Raw genomic sequence first — 26,248 nt, 5'->3', positions numbered from 1 at the left:
ATAGCTCCACGAGTAAAAATCAAACACCTAACAGTATATTAAAGTTTCTTTTCTGTGTTTATGTTTCTGTAAAAAAATATGAAAGTCCGAAAGGATCCTATTTTAATGTATTTAAATACACCACTTATTTGAATTGAACCCCTAGTTTTATAAATCAATGTTTTAAAAAATGTAGTAATTTATCATTCTACTTAATAAACACAGAAGCTAACACTAATGAGTTTGCATCAATATCACCGGGATTAAATTCAGCCCTGTAATGTGTCTGTACTACTGTAAATTTGCCAGGTGGTTCAGAGTAATGAAATACAATCACAGTGCTGTTAATATAATCATGTAATTCACTACTTACTGGAAAACCTGCTTGACCAGGTGGGCCTGGTATTCCCTGAAACCAGAAAAATAAATCTTTACCAATCAAGCGCCGCAACTTATATGGTAAAGGTGGTATGGTATAGTAAAGGTGCCCTGTGTTCAGAGTCAGCTGGTTTTGTGAGGGGTCTTACGTTGCCTGACTGATAGATGATCTGTCCAGGAGGTCCGGGTAGGCCGGGCTGACCAGGAATTCCAACCCCATCTCGACCCTGCTCGCCCTACAAAGAGACAAGGTTGCAATTAATATAGTAATGTGGACTTGAAACCAAGGGGAAGATTCTGATTAAAAGTACTATATACTTTAGGGAAGACATTTGAAGACTTTTCTGCACAAAATAACTGAAAGAAATAAGCCCCACAATTCCCTATCAAGTGGGCCAGTGCTATTGTAGCTCTCCCCCAGTCTTAATATTAAAAAAAAAAAAGTTAAATGAGAAAAATAAATACAAACTATAAAACATACTTTTTCGCCCCTGTCCCCTTTGTCACCCTTTGGTCCCTGAAAAGAAAAGCACAGGATAATATTAATGTTGTCTGCAAGTTAGTACATGGGGGTCATACATCCTTCTAGGAATTTAAAATATATGTTTTACTGTTCTGCATATCGGTCATTCAATTGTTTTCAGTACGGAGAATCTGCCATATGGATAATTTAAATTATAATTGAACAGACGAATTAATGATGAATAATGAATTTGGCGGAGACCTTGTCCGTGGGTGCTGACAGCTATCCGCAATGTTACAAGATTAGCGAAAAACACAATGACATCATGTAGTCTAGTGCTGCGGATAGGAAGTGGCTCACAGGGCCACCTCCCCCCAAAGACAAAGCACGCTGCAAGGTGGTGGCAGGGGCGGAGAAGGCCAAACAAAAAAGAGCAACATGAATGCAAGCCACAGAATTGTTATGGCGCTTGGATATTGACGTGTTGGTTAGTGAGCGGATTCTCCTTCCAGAAATACAACCAAGTTTTCCATCAAAAAGCATTTATCATATGCATAATAATAATAATAATAATAATAATAATAATAATAATAATAATAACAATATCAAATTAGTGAGTGTAAAAACAACTACTAGTGAGCAAATGTGTGTTTGCAGGCCTGGTACACTTAGGGTGATCCACCGTCCTGCATTGTGCGGAACAGTTCCTAAATTGGACCCTTGGTCCCACTAAAATAAAAAAAACATCCCGCATTCCAAACAGAAATGTTCAAAAATTTAAAACCAAAAATGAAATGTGTATGTGCCCAATGCTTTTAAAAAAAAGTGACAAGGACCGAGTACTCGACACATTATTTCAAGCTGTTACAGGAATGAGAAGGGAACAGCTAGAAGACGCAGGCTGCACTGTGTGGGAAATAACAGTGCAGGTACCACAGTGTATCCTGCGTTTGCAGCTAAAGCCCATTGATAGGAATAACTCTTCACTTTTTTGTCACGCCCACCTGATTGTTACTACAGTTACGCCAGTTCACTTCCGCTGGGGCTCAGATATTTGAAAATGTACTGCGACTAGAGTCAGTTGAGATTGAACAGTTGGCATTAGTGAATAGTTTAAAAAAAAAAAAAAAAAAAAAAAAAATGGAACCAAAAACCAAAAAAAGATTCTGCAGCTACAACAAAGAATGGGAGACAGCATACAGCTGGGTGCGGTCGGGGCCAGGGGATGAACAGAAAGCGGAGTGCAATTTTACAATGTCCCTCTATTTGTAAAAACAAAAATGCATTTTTTTAAATGTCAGGTGTACCATGTGGCTTGAAAAAGAAGCTGGCATGCACTGAAAAAAAATTGCTGGGGAGGATTTGTTTGATGATTTTACCACATTTCAACATGGGAACTTGTACTATATAACAATTGTAGAGACACTCAAGCCAAATTAAATTTTGTGCAAAGCTAAAGCGTTGCGGATAAGCCTTGGTATTTTACAGCAGTATATCATTTTTTCTCCCCTCCAAGTCCTGTTTTTATTTATTTCATTTTTATGGTATGTCAAACCATCCTTTTTTTCTTACCGCTATGCATACACAGACCACCTCACGTTAACCACTGCAGGTGTAATGCATGCATTTAAATTATGTAGTTCAGTTCACTAGGAAGGAAGGGGTTAAGTTATTTCAGTTATGTAACACTGATAATACTGCGTAAGTGCACAACAGTCCACTGCTGTAATGGGTTTGCATCTGTAGCATTTAGTAAAACAACTATAGTGGCGCTTCGGTCTCTTTTGTCTATTTTGTAAATACATCAATCAGGATTTTAGAAGAGTTTTATTAGTTTATCCAAGTGACTCACAAAGTCCCGCAAAAGCAGTCATGATATCATGAAATTGTACCCTTGTCAGTTGGTCACCCTAGATACTGTATAAACAATTGTTTGTAAAAGCTTTTATCATGGCTTACTTCCAGACCGGGGAATCCATCTAACCCTGGCCGTCCATCTACCCCTGAGAACCCTGGAGAACCATCTTCTCCCTGTGAGGTAAACAATATATTACAGAATGCAGCATTTCAGCACAAGACAGTCAAGATGGGTCCGAAAAGGCCTTAAAATAGCTGTAAAATGAATAAAACAGTACTGCACACGTAACTCACCTTTGCTCCTGGAAGACCAGGCAATCCATTGTTACCCTACCAGTGGGGGGGGAAATACACAAATAAAAGAATTGGTAAGTCATTGAAATGTAGATATTTATGATGCAAATTAAACCTTTCCAATGTAATTTCAGAGAACTGAACTGCTTTTGTGCTGGCAAATCTTTGAACACTTGTAATGTAATACAGTACATACAGCTGAAAGGACAAGTTTCTCTAAATATCCAGAGATTGTCATGCTTCTAATAATTGAAGAATGGGGTAACCAGTTTCATCACAAGTGGGTAAGCTGTTCTCTAGAAACATTCAGAAGACTTAAGTGCAACATATATCCATGTCACCTGTCATATGCATAACTGTAACAATACAAAAATAACAATAATAATACTGACCGGTATGCCTGGCAAACCAGGTGGACCAGGAATACCCTAGGAGAACAAAAATGAATACATTAACACTACTACAAAATGGCCTGCATGTTACTGTGTAAACACAGAGAGTGCCCTTGTTATTTTGCTATCTGAGGTTACAGATTCAATGAAATATTGACAGCAGCGAATTAGCAACGAAAACTCACATGGTATTGTAGTGCATGTACAATTAACGTGTGCATAAAAACAACATTCTAATAATATATTTTAAAATGATACATACCGGTTGTCCAACTGGCCCTCTGACTCCTGGAACATTTATTAAACCGAATGCTGACCCTTCCATATCATCCTAGAAACAAGACATTTTCACTTTTACTTTGGGTCAATAACACATGACAATATAAAAGGCCTTTCTGAAGCCCCTGCTAAAAGCAGTCTTTGGACACAGGCGAAGAAGTTTAATTTTTCTTTGTTTGATGACGTACTGAATCAGTGATAAGCATGAGGTATAGAAGTAATACATTTTGTTTTTTAAATCATATCCAGGCCTAAGGCAGAGGAAGTTAGCGAATTATCTTGCTGTACCACCTACAGTTACTTTCAGGTAAGTTGTATTTTACTGTTTTCAAATAGTGGGGCATTTAGACTAAAAATGGCTAGTACAGTAAAATAACTGTGGCTGTGCATGATTGGTTGGTTGGCTGATTGACTGATTGATTGACTTAAGGATATAATAGAGCCCACTTTCCTCACATAGGTATAATCAATACAGAATTACTTTGCATATTTCTGGTTGAGAACAAGCACATTGTTAGAAACAATTATAGTTTTGATATGAGCAGTTAATTTAAAAAAAAAATTGAGTTGCCTCAGTTTCTGGTATTCTTGTAGATTCGGTTGTAGTTTTTGCTCTTAGCCAGCGATGTGGTTATCAATTAGACCTGTCTCAAATGAAAAACAAATACTCTATTCTCTGAACCCACTTCAGCCTTCCTGGTACATCAGAAGGAGGAGGACAGGTTACTTACAAAGCCCACTGGGAAGCCTGGGCCTGGAGGTCCAGGGGGGCCAGGTGGTCCAACTGGCCCCATTGGTCCAGGAAGACCAGCCAGTCCTGTCTGCCCTGAAACACCAGGGGGACCCACATCACCCCTTGAACCCTGCAAGGAGAAAGACAACAGCATATTGAGTGTTGGTAGAAATCCCAACTGCATCCTTTCAGTTCCATTTGCTAAATCTACACTGATGTAGAGCCAGTTGAGTGTTACAGACAGCTACTGAGAAACAAGAAATATATCTCTATAGTCTAAAGGTTAAACAAAAGGGGAGCTGGGAGAAATGAGGAAAAGATGCACCGTTTGTGAAGTTACAGAGATACCTCTACAGGTATTGCACTATGTTGTCAATGTAATATATTAGAATGAGTGTCTAGGTATGTATAATACATACGTTTCCAGTACTGTAGTCGATTACTGCATTTACTTACTTACAGTACATCATTGTAAAAAAGACATCTTTCATATACAAGGCTATCACTAACACAGCCTCTGCTGACTTGTACAATTGATGCCCAAGAAAGACGACGGGTAATTGCAGTAAATGTGCCCCCATATACAGTACTTTGAAACTTTGATAATGGCACTCTTTGGATTGACTTTTTTTTTACCTTTTGAGGGTATGAATGAAAGTATGCACTTTAACAAAAAGTAAAGCTGCTTTTTATGAGCAATATCATAATTTATTCCTTATCCAGGGTGACTTACAATTATTACAACTTATCACAATTTTTTTTTTTTTTTTTGACATGCAATTACCCATTTATACAGTAGGGTTTTTTACTGAAGTAATCTAGGTAAAGTACTTGCTCAAGGGTACAGCAGCAGTGTTCCCCACCTGGGATAGAGCCCTAACCACTAATCCACACTGCTGCACATACCTGTGCCCATATTAAAGCACAGGTATGTGCTGGCAATTAAACAATAAATAAATAATAATTCCTAGATTTTGTACACGTTAAAGTTTCCAAGTATAACATGATATTTATTTCTGTAGTTTAGATTTTGTGTCTATGGTATTTAAAAAGGCATTTACTGCTGATTGCACATGAAAACATTCATTCAATACAGAACAGTTTACAAGATAATATAAACCTGTTTGTGTTGTTCTTTTACTTTAATTATAAGTTAACTGCATTTGTGTGTGGGGGTGCCTTTCTCCTTCCCTGTGAGCTCAAGTATTACTAACATATAGGATAATATATGTTGAAATGTTTCTTGCAACTAATTCTCAATTATAAAACATAATACATTAAAAGACACCCATACCGCAAATTAAATTACATTCTTAATGTATTTAAAACATTGAAATCGATTTACTTTAGAGTAGGATATGTTTCAACAGGGCAAAACCATGTTAGTCAGAGTTAACTGGAAAAACACAAGAACTTTTCAGGATTGTTTAAAAGCTGTGACCATTAAAACAGTTTTGCTCTTCTTGTAAAAGAACACAATGGCAAGCTTGTAAACTTTATGTCATTCAATATTCAAACCATGCTATTTATGCCACGATGCAAGAGCACATCATGCAGAACACTAGGTACCTCGAACCCAGGCACCCCAGTGGAAGAAGATGATGAATAATGGGAGAGCAGTTCTAAGAGGTAGGGAGGAACAGGAGGAAAGGTGCCCTGCTTGGACAAGGAAACAGCAAGTGTTGTTTTTTGCTTAAAAGAAACAGCACAGGGAATCTGTAAAGAGCTCCAGGTGCAGTACAGTAGAACAAAAAGACAACTGGAGGCACTTCTGAAAGACCCTTGTGCTAATATGATCGGGTACCAGAAACCTGCTGTAAATAATAAGTTGTGTTAGGTTAAGAGAATGCTGGTACAGGTCAAAATATCACAGCTATCTTAAGCTATCACAAGTGAGGAACAATGCATAATACATTAACCATTTGAGTAGTGAGTTTTAGAATGTTTTAATAGGCCCACTGGAGGGATTTTTTTATTTTAATTTTTCATATTTACACTCCTCACATCAAAACATTTGTTAGTAGGCCTATTAGCAATTTATTACAAAATGAAAATATGTAAACAACTATTTCTTACAGTTAATAAACAACATAAATAAATATTAATCGTTATTTTGTCACAGAGAAAGGTTTTGACAAAAACAACAATGTCCCAGAGAGAGAGAGAGAGAAGACGCATCACATCCTGTTAAACACGTGGTGAGGGTGCAGGCAGTGAGGGAAACGTAGGTCAGTGATCCTTGTCACGTTGTCTGAGCTTGGGTCACTTGAGATGTTGAAGGTAAATATTCTTCAATGATATTTTCACTAACACCTGATTCAGTAGACGAATTTAAATCAGAATTCAATATAATTTCTAGTACTTCTTTCCCATAGAGCACTTCTCGCCGTTTTCCAGACGTTGTTGACATTTTATGACTGAGTTTGTTATGTGTAATTCCGTAACTATCTGGCAGATGGTGCAAGAGACCACTACAAGGTGTTACAGACACCTACTGTTGCAATATCGGATTATCAGCAGTTTTGTACACTCAGTAATTCAAGTTCAAAGTTCAAGTTCAAAGCTCAAAATTTGCAGAATGTACTGGTACGTTTGTACTCCCTGGGCACCATTAATTCAATGACGTACCAGTACGTTCGTACTACTCAAAGGGTTAAATACAGTGAAATACAGGGCATAGTACATTAAATATAAACAGTAAAAAAAAAAGTCTTCTTGTTTAGATTCATGTCTTGTTATTTAGATTCTCTTTGTATAATTTCCTGTTTCAGTCATCACATCCTGGTAACTTTTTAAACAATTAAAAGTACTGAAGTGGCCTTAATAGAGCTCTCAAACATGTCTAATCTACAGGTACATATGGTACCCTAGAGTGTAACCATTAACCTGCCTGCCTGCCTGCCTGCAACATTCAACCCCAAGGATGTAAGGTACATCACTTTTGGTCTCGGTGGCTTTTCTTATTTCTTCCATCCATCAGGGACACATTGTTGCAGGGGCAGGTCGATGGCTGAGAGAAGAGATGTTCATGAGCTGTATTGAAGTCATATTCCTTTTAGTGAAATGAAGACAGGTGTCAATGCCAGCACTCACCTTTTCACCAACAGCTCCAGGAAGTCCCAAATCGCCTGCATCACCCTAGGGTTTACAAAGAAACATCTTTAACTGAAAGTATAAGGCAATGTGAATAGGAGGCTAAACTATTGATATCAGAAAAAGCTAAACAGTTGATAGCAGAATGATTGGTTTGCATGAGATGGGAAATAAATCCATTGCAACAGCAACGAAACACCATGTATACCAGTTTGCTTTGCTATTTAGAAAATGTATTACCAGAGATGCAGTTTGGCATAATGAAGCAGATGCTGGTTGCAGCCATGTTGAATGAGGGCACCCTTGTTGAACAGGAGGTAAAATAGCCATTCATATTTTAAAGTTTATGAAAACCTTAAGCTTGTGAATAAAAAGTATTCTATGCAATGTTTTATGTACTGGCTATTTTGTTTTATTAATCCAGCTTTGTGTAAATTGGTAAAGCACTCTTATATGAAAAAGTTGGGGGATTTGCGGGACAAATGGGTCCAAACACTACTTGACTTGACTTGGCTTTATGATGGTTTCTCCTCTGCAAAACCTTCTTACATTTAGTACCACCTCAAACTCTACAGAGTAAAGAATAGCAAATTAGAATCTAGTACACATGTTTTCTTCATTTAAGATTACCTGAATCAGAAAAGGAGTAGGAGGGTTTGAATAATGCTTACCTTTTCTCCTCTGGGTCCAATCAGTCCTGGTTGGCCATTATTTCCTGGAGGACCTGGGGGGCCCTGAAGTAAAACATTTCTTTAGAACATCAAACATAAGAGACTTGGAAAACACAATTATTATTATTTTTTAAATCCCGAGTAAATAGAAAATGGCGTGGAATTAATCTTAATTATCACTATTTACTGCAAGCAACGGTACAAGCACCCTGTAATTGCACAATACTGAGAAGTGTTTCAGATAAAAATGATACACTAGCAAGCTTGATGAAAACCCCCTATACTTCTGCACATCCCCACCTCATCTCTAATTATACATCCCATCTCCTGTCAGCACTTACTGGGGGCCCTTGAGCACCAGGAATGCCATCCTTCCCATCAATCCCTCTTGGTCCAGGTGGCCCAATTAAAGCAGGCCGTCCAGATGACAGGCTGGGGTCTGCAGGGGGGCCAGGAGGACCAGGAGGGCCTGGAATACCAGGAAGCCCTTGGGGGCCCTACAAAAACAGAAACACACTTGTATTATTTGTTAGATTATATTTAGTGTGTTTGGTCAAGGATAAGTCAGACAGTTATGCTTGAAGTAGGTATTGTTAGAAAAACAAAACAAGGTTTGGCAGTTACTATATTAGGGATCAAGAACAACCAAAACATCATGAGGAGCAACCATACCCGAATGCTGTCCAGATCAGGGAATCCGGAAGCTTCCATGTCAAAAAAGGTCTTAAAAAAAAAAAAAAAAAAAAAAGAGAGAATTGCATCAGTCCAGCTGTCAGAGACAACATGAATTTATCTATCATCATAAACACTACTAATGCACTATTTAAAGTGAAACTTGGTATAACTAATATATTATTATTCTGCTTAGATTAAGTATGTATCATTGTCTGTCGTCACATCAGTCACCTCTGAAAGCCTTCCTGGGGCTTTAATATTATTAGCTGGTACACCAGTTTAACCATTAAGCTTTCTTCCAGCAACACTGCCTCTTGTGGATGTAAGAAACATATCAGTAAGACAGACCACAGAACAAATGTGGTCTTTATTACATACACTATGAGCTGAATGATGCAGGGGACAGGTAAAGGTTACACTGTAGTGTACCAGATGTACTGGGGTTGACAAGATTCTGAGAGATAAACAGTATTATGGCCACCAGGTTGCTTTGAACAGGTAAGTTTTAGACAGGTCAACAGGATGTGAAAAGGAAGTGAATCTAAATAAGAAAAAAAAATACATTAGTTAAGATCTCACCACAAACATACTGATCAAAAATTGAAAGGTTAAATTAAGCGTCTATCTATATCATTGTACTAATATATATTTATAATACAAAGGATCCACTCAAAACACCTCAAAAAGAATGCATAAAAAGGAATTGAGATTATGTGCTGGTGTTGCAGTACCTGTGAGCGGGACGCCGCTGGTCCTGGCAAGCCAGGGGGTCCTCTTGGTCCAGGTTTGCCTTCACCAGGGTCGCCCTGTTCAAACACAGTAGGTCATTAATACACAAACCACCCACCAAGGAGAACACATTGCAGGTGTCCACATCATGAAAAAATATAGGTCTGATGCAAAATAGCATTCTCCTAACAATTGCTCATGCATCATTTCAGCAAAACTGGATAAATGATTCCCAAGTTATAATCTTTAAACGTGCCAGTAGATTCAAATTAATGTTAGTCAACTAGAGTGGCAAATACTGAACTCAGGCCAAAGATCCTTAAACAAGTATGTAACAAACACAGTATTTTAGAATTCAGAATTATTTTACAATATCTGTATAATGTCTTTTCACAACTGGCCATGCAAAGCCGCATTACATGTTAAACAGATAGTCCTTCTACGCTACAAAGCTGGTCTTTAATACATGTTTGACATAGAAATGATTTCAACTATTCCAAAATGTACATTTTTATATACATTGTATGTCGTCGATATAATTGTACAATACTAGAATGTCCACGACTGATATTGTTTGTCTGTAACTGCATGCACAAATAATCAAACAACAACCAACTCCTCTCTCCCCCCTTCTTAAAGGTTTTAAAACAGCCATGTATCTAACAATAACTAAATGAAAGTGGAATTCTTACCTTCTCGCCCTTTTGGCCAGGGTCCCCTGGAATCCCAGGAAAGCCAGGAGGGCCAGCAGGACCCTGATAAAAAAAACGCACAAAATGATAAGCCATTTGAAAATACACATGCAAACTTCCAGGCTACTATCTCATAAAATCGTTCAAGATTTAAATGTTTCCTTCAGCCGGTTTTGTGAAACAAAGTTTACAAACGAGAGGAGGCCATTTGGCCCATCTTGCTTGTTTGGTTGTTAGTAGCTTACTGACCCCAGAATCTCATCAAGCATCTTCTTGAAGGATCCCAGGGTGCCAGCTTCAATAACATTACTGGGGAGTTGTTTCTAGACTTCCACAATTCGCTGTGTAAACAAGTGCCTCCTATTTTCTGTTCTGAATGCCTCTTTATCTAATCTCCATTTGTGTCCTTGTTTCTTTTTTTCAGGTCAAAAAAGTCCCTTTTAGGTCGACATTGTAAATACATTTTAGAATTTTGAATGCTTGAATTGCTGCTTTGTCTTTGTTCAAGATAAATAGATTTAATTCTTTCAGCCTGTCTGCATTTGAAATGTCTTTTAAACTCAGAATAATTCTGGTCGCTCTTCTTTGCACTCTTTCTAGAGCACCAATATCCTTTGTAGCAAGGTGACCAGAACCGAATGCAATATTCTAGATGAAGTCTTACTAATGCATTGTAAAGTTTTAATATCACTTCCCTTGATTTAAAGTCAACACTTCTCATAGTGAGTTTTGCAGCAGACACAATGTCCTATAAATCGGTAATTGTAGGTGCTGGCCTTAAAACTGATGTTACTTGAACAAGTAAATTATGATACTCCAAATTTTGGTCAAAAGACTGAATGACACAAAATAAACTTACTGCAATGCCATCTTCACCAGGGTCACCCTATGGAAACAAAATTAATAAATTAGAATTATGTTAACTGACAATGCCACAGTATGAAGGTCAAAAAAAACAAAAAAAAAACAACTACTTCTAAAAAACTATCTTCATTAAAAAGCTCGTGAACATCTTTAGCCATTATAATAATAATTTTTTTTTTAAAATTTAAATAGGAATTAGAATTGGCTGTCACCCAATTTTCTATGGATTTCATAACAACTCACCATAAAGTGTAGTCCTTCTGCATGGTATTTATTGCACTGTGTGGCTTTGACTTTATCACTTGACTTACTACTTTTGGGTTTCCCCAAGTCATTCCAAGTGTAACCCCCAGATGCATTAGGGGGTTCAATAGCTTTCCTACTCAAGGTGTCAAAGTAAGGGTGTGCAGATTTAAGATTAATGCCGCAATTACCACACTGTGTTGCCAGAGGGCAATGTGCTTGTGACAGAAATACAATGAGTTCTGGTTGTAAATCTCCCTCTCGACCTGTGAGGGTGCTGAATAGCGAAAGGAAAAGTATCTGGACGGGCTGGCCTGACAGTTCGTTTCCGAGGTCGGGAAGTCGGTCAGCCTGGATGGAAGCAAGACTCCGTTGCAAGAACGTATTGACCCGGAAGGCAAATGAGGTAGCAGCTGCAAGCAATAGATGCAGCTGGAATCGTTTACCAAAGGATCATGCAAGGTAGCATAAAAGGGACCAGAGAAATGCTAATCTTTTACTTCGCTTGGGTTGTGTACGTAAACCTGGAAGGACTGAGAGCTGCAGTAGGAACTGCTTAAGAATTTTCGGGAGTGTTTGTTTGTTTTTGTGTGTTAGTAATTGTCTAGTTTATTGAATAACCAGACAGCTAAACACATTCCGGAGCTGTCGCTTTTGGGCCAGCACAAGCCGGAACTGAACTGCACAAACTGTCACCAAATAGCCTGTTATCACGCACCACAAGCACTAATACACACGCCCTGGACTGGTGACCGTGTTTTAGCATTGTGGGGTAGACAACGTTAATTGTTTGGGACTGTAAACCCATTTGTTTGGCTCCACGCATTAAACATTGTTGTGTATTGCCGGAGCATTTCTCTTTTTGGTCACCAGACCAGGATTATAATTAAAAACCCTGTTTCCTACCGGATTACAATTTTTGTGATTTCTTCTGCACTGCATCACCTCTACACCTGTTCACAATCACCGGCCAAATTGCCACAGTGCTCTATGGCAAAATCCTAATAAAACCTACAGTTACATTTGGTTAGCGTCACAGTAAATACAATGTGTGTTGTCATATTCATTTCTGACAGTCATTTCACGCAGTATGAAGAGGCAGACTAACAGGCTCTCCGTCTGCTCCTTTGGGTCCCGGTGGGCCGGCTGGTCCAGGGGGTCCTCTTGCTCCCACTATCTTCTCCACGACACTGCCGTCTCCACGCTCCACCCGCTCCGCGGCCGGGCCGGGGGGACCAGGAGGTCCTGGGGGGCCAGGGTCACCAGTGTCTCCCTTCTTGCCGGGGTAGCCAAAGCCAGCACTTCCCTGGAAACAAAATCGGGCATCAGACAAAAAAAAAAAACAAAAGCAGCAGGGTAGAAGATATTTCACACATTTTTAAACACTAAGCAATTTAACATTTTTCCCCAATCTCCCCAAATAAATAATATTACCTTAAATATTCCCCAAGGAATTTGCTAATATTTCGTGAAATAATTAGAAATACAAAAAAATACAACAAATCGCACACTCAGTATTTCCAGTGTGCGATTGTCTCCGATGTTTATTTGATCTCCAATGTGATGGACTTTCCCTGGTATTTTAGGGTTTGGCAGTACAGTTTTTTGATTGAGCTCTAATGAGAAATACAAAATACTACTTTGAGTCTTACCTTCATGCCATTTTCTCCCTAAAAAAGAAAAAAAAGAAATACTTGAAATTCAATACCTAATGTATACCATAGGCCAACTGACATCTTTGTGAGTTATGGTAATAATTTACAAGGCCATACAGCTAAGTTTTATACATGGATATTTATTATATAACATTTATTTAGTGTTTTATGGCGTGTCGATCTATGGAAAATAAAACACACTTACAAAATTAATGACACCAAGGACTGTCAATTAAGGCATACCAAATTATTAAAACTTAATTATCATTCTCCAATCTTAATGCTAGAGCCAATGGCTGACTATCACCAGACAACCATACAATACCACTGTGTCAATAGGGCTTGAGTTTTTAAATACTCTTACCTTCTCACCACGAGGGCCAGCAGTGCCCCCTGCAGCCCCCACGCTCTCTCCTTTTGCACCCTGGGGCCCTCTTTCACCTCGATCGCCTTTCTCCCCCTGCTCTCCTTTGGGACCGGCCGGGCCTGTAGGACCTACACCACAGAGAGCATTGCGTATTGTACCACGTGGTTAAACGCAAGTACTGTCAAATGTACACTCAGCGCGTTTAATATCAGAATCTTATTTCTCAGTACTGCCGAAAGCCACACTGGCCTCTCTTCAGATCTCAGAAGCTAACAAAGCTGAGCCTGGTCAGTGTTAAGATGGGTGACCAACATGTAAAATCAGGTTGCTGTAGTGTATGTGAAGGGTAGGTAGGGAGCTGTCTCTTCCCTCTGAGAAAGAGCACAGCACAATGATTGGGAACACTGGTGCATCAGTCTCCATTCTTCTGCATATTGCCTAGGTCACCACAGCAAACACGAACCTGTTCTAAGTTAGTCCTACTTGGTCAAACAAAAAAAAATAAAAGGAAAATATGCAAGAGACATTAGCTGACAGCCAAAGCTTTGGCTAGACAACCTCTGTGTACAGTCTGTTTTATTTACTCAAAATAATGGAGTACATAAATAGTCTCTTAATAATCACCTTGCACTTAATATTTTGAGTCTCTTGCTTTGTATTTCATCACTGACTATTCAACATGATTTTAGATAACTGTAGAAGGTGCCATTTGAAAATATTATGTGTTTACTTATTAATTTCTAATACTATATTATATATATATATATATATATATATATATATATATATATATATATATATATATATATATATATATATATATATATATATATATATATATATATATAAATCTGAACTTTTTCATATGGTATATAGTGTGGTGGTTTGCCAACATATCTTATATTGGTAATGAAGAGCTACCCATTGTGTCTGAGTTTTGTAACTTACCAGCTTGACCTGGGACAACTGGCTGGGATTTCACTTCAGAATGAGTTTGAGAGTCGACTGAAAAGCACAGAGATTGAAACCACACAGGTTACAACAGCAAGCACACACAGCAAGCACACACGTACAGTGTTTCAGGATTAATCTGTCATATTTATTTATTATTTGTATTTAATTTAAATGGGATGGGTAACGAATGACAGAAGACATGACCGCGAGATGTACAAGTCTTTTCTTGCGTTAAACACCTCTTGTGTTCTGTTTCTCCGAACCGAAACAATGATACCAAAGCCCTTTCTGCACAAACTGCAGTGGTTACGGTGCACAAACTTGCAGACACGCTGCAATGCTTTCATTCGATTTGCCAGGTTTGGGTGATGGTACGGGTATTTCTTTTCGCAAGCTGGCCTTCGATTTATAGAAAATACCTTTACTTTGAAACACCCACACACAAAGACACATAGGATAATTATGGAACTTTGTCCATTTTACACTCTCACCATGCTTGGAACAGACATACAACACTTTTTGCCAATACAGAATATATAAACAGCAATACAATTTTGTGTGTGTGTGCGTGTGTGCGTGTGTTAAACTGCCAGCGCTGTTTTTTTTGGATGCAGTTCAAAATATTTTTTTTCCTTCTGTTAGCTTTGTCACATAATGCTTTAGAAATGCCAACAGTCATGCTAATAGGCATGAAATGTTTTATAAATAAAAATATTCATAGAAACAGCATTCCAGTAATAAGGTCAGCTGAGAATTCCGTCAATGTGAACCATACCCTGCACATGCCACAAGAGGGCGCTCATAGTTCGTTTAAATGTGGAAAAAAAGGCTCAGGAGTAGTTTTGGAGAACAAGGAAATGTCTGTGCACAATTTAATTTCACAACCTCACACAGCAATGCCTCAGGGAGTTAAAGTACTAGTCAGTACTTCCAATTCTGGTAGAAACATAAAAGTGTAATTACTTTTGCACAACATTCTCTTTTTTAAAGTTTGGAAATAAGCAAAAATATATATAGATAGATACATAGATATAGATATACACACACACATATACATATATATATATATATATATATATATATATATATATATATATATATATATATATATATATATACACACACACATATATATATATATATATATATATATATATATATATATATATATATATATATATATATATATATATATATATATATATATATATATATATATATATATATATATATATAGGACAATGAGTGAGTGTGGGGTGGGCAGCAATCATTTTTCAAAACAGTTGAATCCTGATTATTGGTCCTTTAACACATGCATAGTAAATCACAGTGACATAATGACTTCCTGTACCTATCTGCTTCCTAGCAGTCTCAGCAGTGGTTTGAGGTGAGAGCTTCTCCTTCCTTCCCGTAGAGGGCGCTGTCACTGGGGGCTGTTTCAGTGGTCTCTGGGCAGGAGGTGTCACCTGTGTTTAAAAATGATTTATTTATTTATTTAACATGCATCATTATAATAATATTTATAAATGATAATGCCGAACGGTTTTTATCAATTGTTACCGTTTTGTATTGTATTGAATATACTACAGTACAATAAAGGTCAAACTCTTTTGGTTCCCAGCATAGCAAGATCTGATGAAAGATAGACTAAAAGAGAAAGATCTCTAGGGCAAAGTCATTCTTGATTCCTTTTTTTTTTTGTTTTTTTTTTTAAACTGTTTTAGTGATTTTGTAGAACCAATAAAATCAATTGTCAACCTAAAATTTCTAATGTATTTTTTACCATTGCCATTTATTATTTCCTCTTCGTTCTACTGTGCTTGTTCTAGCGAGAGCGATAGTTGTGGTGGTTTATTTTTAAATGTTATTCACTTTTGCGGGCTCTAAAGAAACATAGAATATTTTAAACATATGGGTCAGAAATAATTATTATCATACAATAATATGTCTTGTTGGTTTTGGCCTAATATTGTCCAAAACCAATGCAAGACATTTTACACTTAGCAACATTTTATATGTGATGTTAAGTGTGGTATGTAGAAATGATTCAAGTTTAGTACCTGGGCAAGAAAGAAAACAAAACAAAGTTACTCGTAGGAAAAAACTGAATTCAGTATTTGAATAGCAACTCAATATCTTTTTGCACAATGAATGAATTTTATCATGTCTTAAAGTGGCATGTTAAAAAGAAAGAATGTGCATCTCATTGAACTGTAGGTGGCTATAAAAACCAAAACCATAAACAAAAAAATAAACCTTTAAATTTACAAACCTCCAGTGCAAGTCATAAAAAACAAAAACAGCTTGAAATAAAAAGCAGGTGGAGACTAAAACCCCAAACTACACTCAAACTAAAAGAACACTGGAATGCACCCCCTCATGAAAGGCTGGAATGTCTTCCATGACAGCACACACTTATTTTTATACCAAGTGTCTGCAACAGACAACAGGTCTGCAAGCAGTAACAGTGTATCTATGTAAAGAATGTGAGTTTTAGTGAGGTCCAAATCTAAAAATAAGGGTAGAACATAGCAGGATAGCTTCCAATGACCCCATAGCATGAATTTTCAGGTGGTATACCCAGAACAGTAAAAATTCTGGAGTACATCTAATGACTGTAAAACTAATGCTTGGATTCCCCTTGAACTGTGATAGTTTTACAAAAGAAATTCATTTACATTTTACAGAGATATGTTTTTGTGGCTTGCTCAGCGTGCAGCTATTTTTTTAAATTTATTTATTTATTAATTTAAAATGATCCAGCTATCGAACCCACTCACTTTCCTCTGTCACCATATTCTAGTAAGATGATATGAAAAGCATTTGATTTGCACTGCTGAAGTTCTATCTGATTTCTAAGTCCTGCATTAGCTATAGTCCCCCCCCCCCCCCCCCCCCCCCCCCCCCCCACCCCCCCCCCCAAAAGTAACACATCAAATATATCATTTATCACATTATGTAACCTGTCCAAAAACCATTACATTTACAAATTATAGACAAATGCAAATCAGATTAGATTCTTTTTATTTTGATATCCATAAATCAACTGGGCAATAAAACTGAATACATCTGCTGTACATATATACTGAGACATTGGCTAATCTATGAAGCTTTTGTCTATGGCAGGAAAATAAAACTGAAGAGAAGATCCCAAAGCCATAGTCATACACCTCAACAGAAACTTAAAGATTTGATGAAAATGCATTAACTGCAAATACAACATGAAACGCTAAATAAAGAATTCCACATTGGGAAGTCCACACTCATTAAAAATGATCCCATGATATATCACTGCCTAATGTTACAATATAATTCCATCTGTCAATAGGATAACTTCTCAATGTCAGCTGTATAACGCCACCAGCTACTGAAATCCAGCTGCAGTTGGTATGTGTGGGAAGCTGGCAACTTGGAACCATAAAACTACCAATTAATGCTCCAGTGTGGGAAGTGTCTAATTAGAAACTTAAAACCCAAGATCAGAGAAATATGCAGAGCATCCTCACACAAAGTCAACATCTCTCAGCAGGCAGCTGTTATGCTAACGAAAATTAACTCAAACATTGAGCTTGAAAAAAGTGCAAAGCTTAGAATGTCAGCGGTTCAATGTGTCGTCCATTTGCAAACATACAGTGCAGTTTATATAAACAGCAAGGGGCTATTTAGTGGAGTTTCATTCTAAAATAAAAGTATGGTATCTGCAGCTGCCCTGCGTAAATAATAAATCTATAAGAAATAAAGTTTAGTACACTGTCACTGCATGTTGTAAATGCATTAGTGAAACATTTGTCTTCTTGAGATGTTTTTGTTTAGCCTCAGAATTTATCATGGATTGAATACACAAATGAATGCATTATCATAGTACATCTATAAAACATTTTTGGTTAGTTGGTTAGAATCCAGGTATAAGCCCATGCTTCCTGGTACCTAATCAATCCCAGCAGTTAAATGGTCTGAATACAGCAAATCCAGTAAAGACTGTCGTATGGGAAGTGGCTGCGTACCTGGAAAATGCAGCAAAGCATCATTTAAATCTATAGCGTTGAAACTGGCTTTCAAAACACTGTATTGGATTGCAAGACAAGCAGCAGTAATTGACTGGTGATTCAGCCCAGAGAGGTTCTGTCCTTCAGTTTGCCAACAAGACTGGACTTGGATCACAAACCTTCCTCTGCTGCAAGTCAAAACTGCTCTGAAAGTCTTTCATCCCATTACAACATATTCAAATGCTTTTAACTGTGCAGGATTACAGTTACACCCTGTGGCCCCAAAGATACATCTGTTGCTCCTTGTAATTAAGGACACAATATGTGTACTTTTTTTATTTTACCAAGCATGTCTCTACATTCTAGTTTATTACTAATTACATAGTGTGGGTTGTCCAAAGGGCATAACAATAATTTGATTTCAATGCTGATAGAAAAATATCGAGCGTATCGGAAAACATCCTAACCTCCACTTTATTCTTTTTCCTAACATTAACATTTACAGGTCCGTGCAGGATGTTTTGGCAATGGGAATCAGTTCAGCCTTGCTCAACCTGCAACATAAAGGCTTGGTTCCTAGCAGCAGACCTTATCTTAACAGCATCTGTAGATTTAATCCTAATTCCTTTAGGGTTCAAAATCTGAAACAACCTGAAAATCAACTTTAAGATGTTGTTGCCACCTGTACAGTTAGATAAAGTTGTTCTTGCTACAAAAATCTACAAATGAAAAGCTGCAAGTGTCCTGTGAAATATGAGCTGATATACCAGCACAATTGCAACCAGCTTCTTGTACAGAAGTGGTTTATGCTGCTGCCATCATCTACACTATGACAGGAGGAAAGTGGAGCTAGTGGCCCATTCCTGTTATATACAAAGAATGCAAACTGTATTTCTTGGTAAGTAAAGAGTTCATGGTTTGGGGTGGCCCAGCACACACAAGCTTGTGTATCGTCATTGATATAACATATAGGAACTGTAGCAGTCAGCTTGGCTATTTTTAAATAATTACCGTTTCAATTTTCGGTTTCTCCTCGTATCCGCTTCCAAAATCACCAGAGGCCTGTCAAAAGAAAAAAGCGTGGTTAGCATTGACAGCTAAAACCTGTGTTGCTTTTACCAAACCTGACCATGGAAGAGATGTGTACCACATTAAGATCCACTGCCATTTAGATCAACACAATCAATCACAATTTGTTTGGGTGATATGTAGATCTGTCAACTGACCGATTAATATGCAAGTTCTGATGTCAATGTGTTGCTTTTGAACTTCTGGGTCGTTCATGGAGATGGACCAAGGGAGGGGTTGCTAGAATCTTTATATAAAATGACTCAAGACAACAGATTACCTTTTTGGAAAGCCCTTGAAACAAGCTATAAAAATGATACTACATTTCTTTTATTGCATGCACACCATACCTTCGTGTACAGTATGTACTAACCACAAATGGAGAAAACCCAGAAATTGGCTGAAAAATACTGCAATATGTATTATATTTGTGATGGTGCTGTCTGTGTTGTATTACTTTGGACCCCTTGTACAGTTTTGGGGAGGTCAAACACATAAAACAACACATTTAATAAATACTTACAGCATCAGAATCATCTCCATCTTCATCACAGTGTCTCTCAGCAGCTCTTGGATCTCCAACTAGCCTGAGCTCAGCAATGACACCCTAAAAACAGAGAAAGCGGCACTATAAATCACTAAGAGGTGTACAGCTGTCCAGACGGCCCATTTGCAGAAGGCAGCCCCGGAAAAGTCATAGTTCCATTAGACATGGATAGTGCATCTGGTCCTGACTAGGCTCGTCAATGTGTTTTTATCACAATGTCACATTCATGTACCACTGACATACATCTAGGATGTTAATAAAGGACAAAAATAAAACTATTACTGTCTCTCAAGTTTATAGTGGCCCTTCTATTTAATCTCTGGTATATGAAGGTAGCAAGTGGAGACATTTTAATGTTAGTACAGGAGCCAGATCCATGCTAAAACAATGTCAAATGGGTGTAATAACCACTATTTAGAAGAATGGAACTGTTTGGAATTTATCAAGAATATTTTTTGATGGATGGGTTGCATTCTTAGAAGCCATGTTTTACGATAATGGACACATTTGCCACGAGAGTCTCCGTCAATCATTATTCCTAGGATGTTGAAACTTTTTTGATACCATATATGTACATAAATATATACTGCCAGAAAAATAATATTAAAATATTGGGACGATGTAGATTGATTGGCTTCCACAGCACATGTAAAATCGATATAACACAACATCAGTATACTGTCATATTTAATGGTAATTACATTTATTGCATGGTGTAATTGGAATCCATTTGTTATTCTGCCAGTTCAAAACCTACTGCTTTAATTTAACCTTTTTCAGTGATCAAACAGAATGTGTACAAACCTATATCAAAAAGTTTTCATCGTATCCCGATAAAACTTCTGTGCAGATGGTCAATATGGCAATAATTTTACAGTCAGACTGGCATCTGAAAGTTTGTTTTGTGCTGTACATTTATCACAATCAATTCATTCAAAACAAGAATGCTTTTAGTTTTAATGTGAATTCTTACTGAGGCTCTAGAAATGGGTTTCTATGAACTGTATTACGGGTAACACAGACATGACCGACTTTTCCTTTGAAACTTGAATAACTTGCAAGCAGTCAGCGTTTTTAACTTGTAAAGATATATAGAACAACATCTGCATATAAAACCCACATGTATATGTTTCTAAAAATAACTTCTCCGTCGGGTACAATGGCTAAGAGGGAACTAAACTGATAACTGAAGACAGGAGCTTTCTCCAGTTGGTTAGTAAAGCGCTACTGTACAGTATTGCTTTTCTGAAAGCATCAGTAGACCCTTTCACCATCAGCATGAAATCTTAATGCTGGAGATCTTTTCATGTTGATGTGTGTGCTATTGGTTTGGGGGCTTTCCAGTTTAATGAGGGCACAATTGGGTGCCATCTTAGGGTCATAAAACAAAGCAAAAACATAATTTCCTTTAAAATACCATCCTATAAAGACCAATTTGCCCAACAATACAGTAAAAATACCAGACTGTAGTGCTGGCAATACAGGTCTTCTGTGCTACTGTGCTTCAAACACATTCACAAATGTTGTATCCCTAATACTGTGTCTTAAACATCACTGTTATTTTATATATTGTGCAGTATTCTTCATCTTGTTTAAAATCACTTTATATATCACTTTTTAAAAAGCACCCATGTGGCCTCAAAAACATGTGGTTTAGCTGGTGCACCAGCGTTAACTTGCCCCCTGCTACACACTCTCTATTGCATGCAAGACAAATATCAGTAAGAAATACAAAATAGCACAGAATAGATGTGGTATTTCTTACATCCACTGGAGGCTGTGTTTCAGGGTGGCAGGTTAATGATTATACTCTGGTTAGCAACTGAACAGAGTTTGAGAGCCCAGACAACAGGTGTGCATTAAAACTTCATAGTTTAAAAAAAAAGAAATCACCAGGATGTTGACAAACAGAAAAATGACATACAAAATTAATCTAAACAAGAACAATCATCATTAGTTAATTATAATATTTCATACCCTGACAAAGTTTCTCATTAATAAGGCATCTGTATAACACAGAAAGGGAATATAAACAATGGCATGTATACAAGAGACGAAAATCACAAAGTCTCTTACCAACAGAAAAAAAACACTATTTAAAAACAGAAAAATAGTTGGAGAAATGCAAGTCAGTCTCTTTCTTTGTCAAACAAAGGGTATTTCTGGTATGGCATGTTTATCGTTTCTAAAACCTAACATTGATTACGAATTCCTTGCAAAGTTTTAACGCCAGCGTAATCCATAGATCAGGGGTGGCCAACCCTGGTCCTGGAGAGCCACAGTCCAGCAGGTTTTATAGGCAACCCTTAATCATCATTTCTAAAGACTTGGAATAATTTACATTTTGTCTAGTTAAGCAGTGTTTTTGTTCACTTCCCTATAAAACCAACTGGACTGTGGCTACCAGATGGTTTCCTGGATGCTGTAAAATTTGTTTGGTTTCTTATAAGTTTTACCTTTTCATTTAAAGTTATAGAGCTTTGTTTAAACTTACCCTACTCAAGCATTCAGATTAGCATGTTTTAATATAAATACTGGACATGGGATAATCATAGGTTTGCATTATAATGAAGGGAGGTTGAGAGGTGTCGTAAACAGAAGTAGAAACAACTGTAGCTAAATGAGAACAGGATGAACATTTGTCTGGCTCATTATAATAACACTTTGAAATCCCAATGCATGTATGTTCAGTTCCTTGAAAATCAAGGGCAAGAACTAACTGGTGGCCTCAGAGAAGGAATTCATCTTTTGGACACCTCCCAGTATGTGTGTACAATGTGCCATTTCAAAAAGCCAGATTTTACTGACATTCATTTGTTGTATATCTTAAGTCTTTAAACTCAAACTCTGTGCAAGTTGACACATATAGTAAAAGACCTCTGGGGTCTTTGAAATGTACAAACTCATTTCCATTGAAATTCTTAGACCCCTAAACGACGAGTGACCTTTTTGACAATGACAGCTGGTAAGCTACTTCGCTCTTCAAGCTGAGTTATGTTTCTTTCACTGCTACGCCTAACAATACAAGGTGCTGAAAGATTTTAACATACAAATGGATAGGAATGTGGTTCCATTCCAAGCTCTGGTGTGAGTGATACTGAGCATGTCCCAAGAGTTATCTCAAAGCTTGCAGCAAATCTTTAAAGCCAAAGGCTAGGATTGCCGTCACCATAGATGTGAAGTGTAATAAAATAATTTCCTTTCCAGTTCATTTGACACATCATGACATTTCCTCTTCTGTGGTATCACCAGCTATGGTGGGTGACCTTCCATTTCTCACAGCTTGCAGTAAAGGTCAAAAGGCTAGCAATTGGATTTACAGAGGAAGGGGAAAGAAATGAACAAATTGATCCTTTGTGGTCAACTGAAAAGTAGTTCACCCCAGTTTTCCCCAAAACAGGTTTGGAACCATTTATATGTATCTTGCTAACTTCAGCAAACAACTGGAAATGAACGTACTGTATATGTATCATTTCTACAGCTTCAATGTCAGGCACTAACCATATTATAAATCAGAGATGTTTAGAAACTAACTTTAGAAGTTGGTGGTGGATAAGGTGACTTTGACCATTAAATAGTATGAGAATTGAACATGCAATCTGCATGGCGACTTCCTCAAATATTGCAAGATATTGAGTATAAAGCTACAATTCGGAGAGAGGGAATAAAACTCACATACCACAAATCGGTCTGGATCTGCTCCTCCAGCCTGACCAACAAAGACCCCTGCGCCACTTTCCAACTCCATCTCGTCGGGTGAACGCTCGAAACGGGTTGCTTCAGACTCCTCACAATCCAAGAAGAAGAACACCTCTTCACCCTCCACACTGATGGCGAAGCGTGTCCAGCGGTTGGCTAGCGATGGAACATTGAAGGCTGCTGCCTGGTAGGAGGTCTGGGACCCTGGCTCTGTGTAGTAGAAGAGGACCTTTTGTTTGCCTGCTTGGACAGCAGACAGCTTTACACCCACATACATGGATGCCTGTGTGGGGTCTGTGATGGAGAAGATCACACCAGCATTGGGGGTGGTCGGCTGCAGGTGGAAGAGGAGCGAGAAGTCCCGGTAAAAGGGACTGGGAAGGTGAGCACGAGCCAGCTGGCCTGTGTTGGCATCTGGGCCGAACACATAGCCAGGGCTGTTGTCTGGACCGTAGATTTTGGTGATTTCTTCTGGAGGCGGGTCGCCTATCAACTGTAGTAAGGATACACCTACATCATCTGAAAGAGAAAAACAAAAAAGACTTAAGCATACACCCTTCAAAATCCTCTTTGTTTAAAATAAGGTGTAGTTATCTACAATGTGTTGTCGGTATGCCGCCAAACGGGGTATTCTTAAGAACAGTTTTTGGGATAATCAAATAAATCACCATTAAGGATTTGTCAAAATCTCATTATATCTTATCTTGTGCAAACACACACACAGACAATGGATTACCTTACATTGAACAGTCACCAAATTTATGCTTCATTTATTTATTTGATAAAAGATCTACTGTAGTTCTTAATTAAAATGGGTCCTTGACACAGAGGGGAAGGTACAGTACCTGTACTAGTTAAAGTGGTCTTATGAAACTTCATTAACCCTTTGCGGCCCTATGTAGGATCAGGTCCGACATTATAACTTTCCCTTTCCAGTACGATGTCAGACCCTGTCCGACATCATCAAAAAGACGTAAAACACAGGTCTCTACTCAATTTTTCTCCGGAAAAAGCAGAGAAAACCTTTCAATGGCCGAGTGAGACCGATAGGGGCCAAATAAAACAGAAAAAGAAGGGCATATCTCATAGCCCCATGTACTACAGAGATAACACAGACATGACAAAGGAGGTAGCTGCTTCTGCATCCACTCAAAGACCATCACAGACATTTGCAGAGCCTTGTGAGATGTTATAGTAATAAAATAATGACTTTGATCACATTATCGAGGAGCTGGTGATAAAACGAGTGATCAGGAGAGGATCAGTATGAGCGTCCATAAAGAGGTATGTGAAAAATACAGCAAACAAGGGGTGGGGCTTGGCTGGAGATACAGTACTGAGCGTCCTTTTGCGATTCAATGCCTTTTAAACCTGTTTTACTCTGAACTCGCATGTGAAAATAAATTGGACCTGACGAGCCTGACAAGCGCTGAATAAATGGACTGCAAAAGGGTTAAACTTACCAGCAATTGGGAGAAGCCCATAAAGAAGTCACACACAAATACATAAAAACACAGAAATGCACATATACAACCTCTGAAACAGGGAACCTCCAACATAGGAAACTTGGAAAGGAAATTAATCTTTCAGCAACTCCCTAGGAAAGCCAGTCCAATGGGTTTAAACATGTGAGTGTGAGAATGGAAAATGAAAAAGGAATACATACAATGAAGAGTCTCCAGACAGAACCATCATTAAATGCCACAAACTATTTCCAGAAAATCACCCTCTTAACATATAGTATCAGTTTTAGTCTTAACCCCTTCAAACCTGAAATAAAAATCATGTTGCCACAGTAACAGCTTTTCTGCAAGAACCCAAATAAAAGCAGGACCTCCGTGAGATGAGAGTTAAACAGCCCTGTTCCCATTCATACATTTAAAATAAACCAACTGACCCTAATCTGCACAGCAGCTATGAGTGGAGACACAGGGAAAACAGAAACTCTCTCCTGTTGACAGATAAAATGTATAAAACAGACACTCCCTGTTATTTTTATTGCAGGCTGCAAACTGGATATTATTAGAGATTATGTTTGGATGGCTGAGATTATCCCCTTGCGCACTGAAAACATTTCAACTGTCAAATCCGCCACATGAAAACTGCTTAGCTTCAGCACTATGGTTTGAGGTTGTGTTCCAGAGACGTTTTTTAAACCAAAGATTTTAAGAAACAATTTCTACCTAAGCAGTCACAAGTACATTTTGGTTTATCTTCAAATGTCTTTGTATTCCACAATGTATACCCCATCTTTACAGTACTTGGCACAACATGGTCCTATGCTGTAGGCTTTAGAACCCCACCTGAACTCACAAGGAGATCTACAGTATGTGCAGGGTGGACCGGGAATACACCAGCTATACCACCAATAAACTTTTAGTCTTACCCCAGGAAAGAAGAGGTATGATTCAAAACAGGTTTCAATCTCCTTGATCATGCTGGCTCACTCTTCATGACTAAGCTCATTGCATGGATTGATCAATTCATAAATGAGAATCATTAAAGTTTGGGGGTATTTGGCACGTATTGAATCTCAACCTAGTATCATGTCTAAAACAAAAAAAACAACACATCCTCTGGAAAAGGCTCAAGCCATGCACACCATCTAACCACAAAATGTCCTTTTAGTA

At 37.9% G+C, this 26,248-nt stretch overlaps 1 protein-coding gene across 8 annotated transcripts in view; it reads right to left on the bottom strand.

Moving 5' to 3' along the window:
• The window catches only part of LOC121322071 (collagen alpha-1(XVIII) chain-like), a 119,171-nt gene that overhangs the window by 13,400 nt on the left and 79,523 nt on the right, over positions 1-26,248 (bottom strand). For 6 of the 8 annotated variants that reach the window (XM_041261574.1, XM_041261568.1, XM_041261569.1 and 3 more), the window contains 24 exons: positions 23,599-24,137; positions 19,896-19,979; positions 19,316-19,366; positions 15,670-15,784; positions 14,313-14,369; positions 13,362-13,492; positions 12,995-13,012; positions 12,451-12,648; positions 11,095-11,121; positions 10,236-10,298; positions 9,546-9,620; positions 8,812-8,862; positions 8,481-8,636; positions 8,140-8,202; positions 7,469-7,513; positions 5,945-6,031; positions 4,374-4,505; positions 3,626-3,694; positions 3,364-3,399; positions 2,972-3,007; positions 2,780-2,851; positions 839-874; positions 507-593; positions 353-388 (listed from right to left, as the gene is read on the bottom strand). In XM_041261574.1, coding sequence (XP_041117508.1) covers positions 353-388; positions 507-593; positions 839-874; positions 2,780-2,851; positions 2,972-3,007; positions 3,364-3,399; positions 3,626-3,694; positions 4,374-4,505; positions 5,945-6,031; positions 7,469-7,513; positions 8,140-8,202; positions 8,481-8,636; positions 8,812-8,862; positions 9,546-9,620; positions 10,236-10,298; positions 11,095-11,121; positions 12,451-12,648; positions 12,995-13,012; positions 13,362-13,492; positions 14,313-14,369; positions 15,670-15,784; positions 19,316-19,366; positions 19,896-19,979; positions 23,599-24,137 — 2,264 coding nt within the window. The remainder of the gene's footprint in view (positions 1-352; positions 389-506; positions 594-838; positions 875-2,779; positions 2,852-2,971; positions 3,008-3,363; positions 3,400-3,625; positions 3,695-4,373; positions 4,506-5,944; positions 6,032-7,468; positions 7,514-8,139; positions 8,203-8,480; positions 8,637-8,811; positions 8,863-9,545; positions 9,621-10,235; positions 10,299-11,094; positions 11,122-12,450; positions 12,649-12,994; positions 13,013-13,361; positions 13,493-14,312; positions 14,370-15,669; positions 15,785-19,315; positions 19,367-19,895; positions 19,980-23,598; positions 24,138-26,248) is intronic. The other 2 variants (XM_041261572.1, XM_041261575.1) reach the window with 1 other exon arrangement.

The sequence above is a fragment of the Polyodon spathula genome, chromosome 10 (assembly GCF_017654505.1).
Source record: "Polyodon spathula isolate WHYD16114869_AA chromosome 10, ASM1765450v1, whole genome shotgun sequence".
Taxonomy (NCBI): domain Eukaryota; kingdom Metazoa; phylum Chordata; class Actinopteri; order Acipenseriformes; family Polyodontidae; genus Polyodon; species Polyodon spathula.
This window is presented reverse-complemented; position numbering and strand designations above follow the sequence as displayed.